General features: G+C 24.9%; 1 protein-coding gene across 1 annotated transcript; it reads right to left on the bottom strand.

The window, feature by feature from the left end:
* Positions 1–1,824, bottom strand: LOC100213835 (uncharacterized). Its single transcript, XM_065800458.1, has 2 exons — positions 1,226–1,824; positions 1–254 (listed from the first exon to the last, which is right to left on the bottom strand). The coding sequence occupies exons 1-2, from the start codon at positions 1,749–1,751 to the stop codon at positions 4–6; spliced, it is 777 nt and encodes a 258-aa protein (XP_065656530.1). The 5' UTR covers positions 1,752–1,824; the 3' UTR covers positions 1–3.
* Between the last annotated feature and the right edge of the window lie 1,217 nt (positions 1,825–3,041).

The following is a 3,041-nucleotide window of genomic DNA, read 5'->3' as shown; positions in this document are numbered from 1 at the left end:
TTACTAAATACATATTTTATTTTTCTGTAACTCAAAATAATGCGGCATACTTTCAGCTACGCTTTCTTTTACTTCAGAAGGATATTTATTAAGATCTTCAAATATAGCTAATGATTTTCTGCTACGCACTTCAAACCCAGTACTTTTTAATGCGTTTTCATGCCAACCATTCCACACGTTCCAATCAGGATTTGAAGTAGGTTCCCAATGAAGTATGCTTTCATTGAAAGGAAGACCAGTTTCGCTGCAGTATTCTAGAATTATTAACATTAAAAAGTATTTCAAACTCTGCGCAAAAATAAAGCTACAATTTGATGTCGCATGTTTTAATCTTGGATTAATTTTAAAGATTTTATATCTGCTATTCTTTTGTCAGTTTTCTCAGCATATTAACATAAATATTTTTACTTAAAATTTACTTCAACCTGAATAGAGCGAAAAATTTCAAAAATAGTTTTTACTGAAAACCTTTTAAAAAGTCAAATCGCGTATTAAAATACAAAAACATTTTTTCAGAAAAATTTACGACTTTTTTAAAATTCCAGCCATGGAATTTTAAAAAAAGTTGTAGAAAGACTGTACCCGCTCATATGTAAAAGGAATGTTTTTTTTTTTTCTGAAAAAAATAGTTATTGCTTCCTTAAAAAAGAAAATAAATTTAAATGCATTTGAAATATTATTACAAATTGTTCGGCGTTCAAAATGCATTAAATTTTATAACGCTCATAATAAGGAAAATACGGTCCTCAAAATGAGAGAGGCGGCTTTAATTTGATAATAATAAATATGGCATAATTTTTAAACTTAATAATATTTTATTAATGAAATTTAAAATACTGGAATAATTTTTACCAAATTTAAGATCTTTGAGTTAATATTTTAAAAAACTAAACTTATTCATATACAAATATTTTGGCAAAATATTTTTATATGACATATGTAAGTTACTTAACTCGATTAATAACTGAATTAGTATTTCATATTACTATTAGCTGAAAATGTTTAAAATTATAAAAAACCTGAAAAATAGGTATTTTTTTAAAAAATAAAAGTTTATAATAATTAACATATATATATACATATATAAATATATGCATATATATATATATATATATATATATATATATATATATATATATATATATATATATATATATATATATATATATATATATATATATATATATATATGTATATATGTATATATATTATAATCTTTACTAACTTTCCATGGTCCGCGCGGGGTTGGCCTGCAGATCGTCAGAATTGATAATTATTGGATTTTTATCAAGTTTTTCTTTTACAAAACAGTATAAATCATGCATTTGCTTGAATCCAGCTTCTGTTTTATCAAAGTACGTCCATCCAGTGAGCTCAAAATTAACCGAAGCTTTGTATAGACTTGGTATACTTTTTCGAGGGTTTCTTATAAGAAAAGTATGTTGAAAGTTTCGTAGATCTTTATGTAGAAGTATTTCAAAATGGTTTTCAATTGCATATGCCATATCTTTTGAAAATATATAATCAATACCGTCGTACTCTTTGGTGATAAGCTTTTCCATTTCTTTGTAAGATGAGTTTAGTTGGATTGTTTGATTCTGATAACGCGGGCTCTGCCGTTCTGGACCAAAATGATAGCTTCTCGAAAAGGGTTCATGAAAAACTTTACAGTCTTTAATTTCCATTATAGATCTTTCAAATGCTGTTGAAATGCATCTTGGAGCTGTCCATAAGAATATTTGTTTTACCATTATGCATAACAAACAAATTGTTTTATTAAAGGAAACTGTATACGAAAAAATAAATCCGGCGAAATAAAAATTTTATTGTTGATAAGAACGAAGGTAATATTGACAAATAGCCTTATTTTTTTACTTAAATTTTCAATTATGAATTTAAATATGAATTATAAATTTTCCGTATTTTTTATATTTTTAACATCTTTTTATATTTACCTTCAGAACATTTTCATAAATTTACTTGCTCGAAAAAATGAAAAAAATGAAGGCAATTATAAAAGTACAAATATACTATACAAATATACGCTACAATTTGATGGAAAAAAAGATCTCTTGTCAAAAGAACTTTAAAAGATAACAGAAATGTTAAATTTTAACACAGAAATTTACATGTTTATTAATCTAAGGTAAAATATAAATTAGAAAATTAATTTTAGAATTGGTACAACACAGTCGGTTATAACCAAGTTTTGTCATAAGCGACTTTTTTTGCCAAAATTATTTTTCCTGTGTTTAAAACTCAGATTTGTTACATTAAGAATATGATTAGTAGTAATCAGAATTGAAAAAAAAATTTTTTTTTTATCAATGAAGAAAAATAAATTCAAGGAAATAATTTATATTAAATAAAATAGTATGTTTTATAATTATATACTTATTTGTGTATTGTTTATTTTATTTACAATTAAACAGTTAAGATTAAGTAAAAATACTTGTAATTATTTGAGAATAATTATCTTCATGTCATTATCAAGGTATATATAAGTTTCAGTAACTCTGCTTGTTAATCATTTTATCAAATAATTCGGTAAATTTAATTCAATGAGCATTTTGAGAAAAGATGGGACAAAGAAATGACTGAGAATTTTGAATTTAAAATTTAACTATGAAAAACTATAATTAAACTTTGAAATAAATCATGTTAATGAAAATAACTTCGACGTGAAAGTTAAACCATAAATAGTATTACAATTGTTATCAAATTCAATAATAATTTTACTTCACTTTAAACTAAAGAGAATAAAATTAAATACAGAAATAATATTAAGTATATAAAATAGTAGCTATATAAAATATAGCTACTATTTTATATACTTAATATTATTTTATATACTTAATATTAATGGTTAATTTAATGAACAGACATACGCCTGTTCGTCAATTTAACCATTAACCTGGTTGTGTGTGTGTGCGTGTGCGTGTGTGTGTGTGTGTGCGTGTGCCTGTGTGTGTGTGTGTGTGTGTGTGTGTGTGTGTGTGTGTGTGTGTGTGTGTGTGTGTGTGTGTGTGTGTGTGTGTGTG

Source organism: Hydra vulgaris, chromosome 06 (assembly GCF_038396675.1).
Source record: "Hydra vulgaris chromosome 06, alternate assembly HydraT2T_AEP".
NCBI lineage: Eukaryota > Metazoa > Cnidaria > Hydrozoa > Anthoathecata > Hydridae > Hydra > Hydra vulgaris.
Note: the sequence above shows the minus strand (reverse complement) of the source record. Positions and strands in the feature narration are given on the sequence as shown.

Excerpts from the sequence above, each read along its gene's own strand:
- LOC100213835 (XM_065800458.1), bottom strand. The coding sequence starts at position 1,751 with ATGGTAAAACAAATATTCTTATGGACAGCTCCAAGATGCATTTCAACA. Across the intron at positions 255-1,225 it reads CCCCGCGCGGACCATGGAAA|AATACTGCAGCGAAACTGGT; the intron begins GTTAGTAAAGAT and ends TAATAATTCTAG.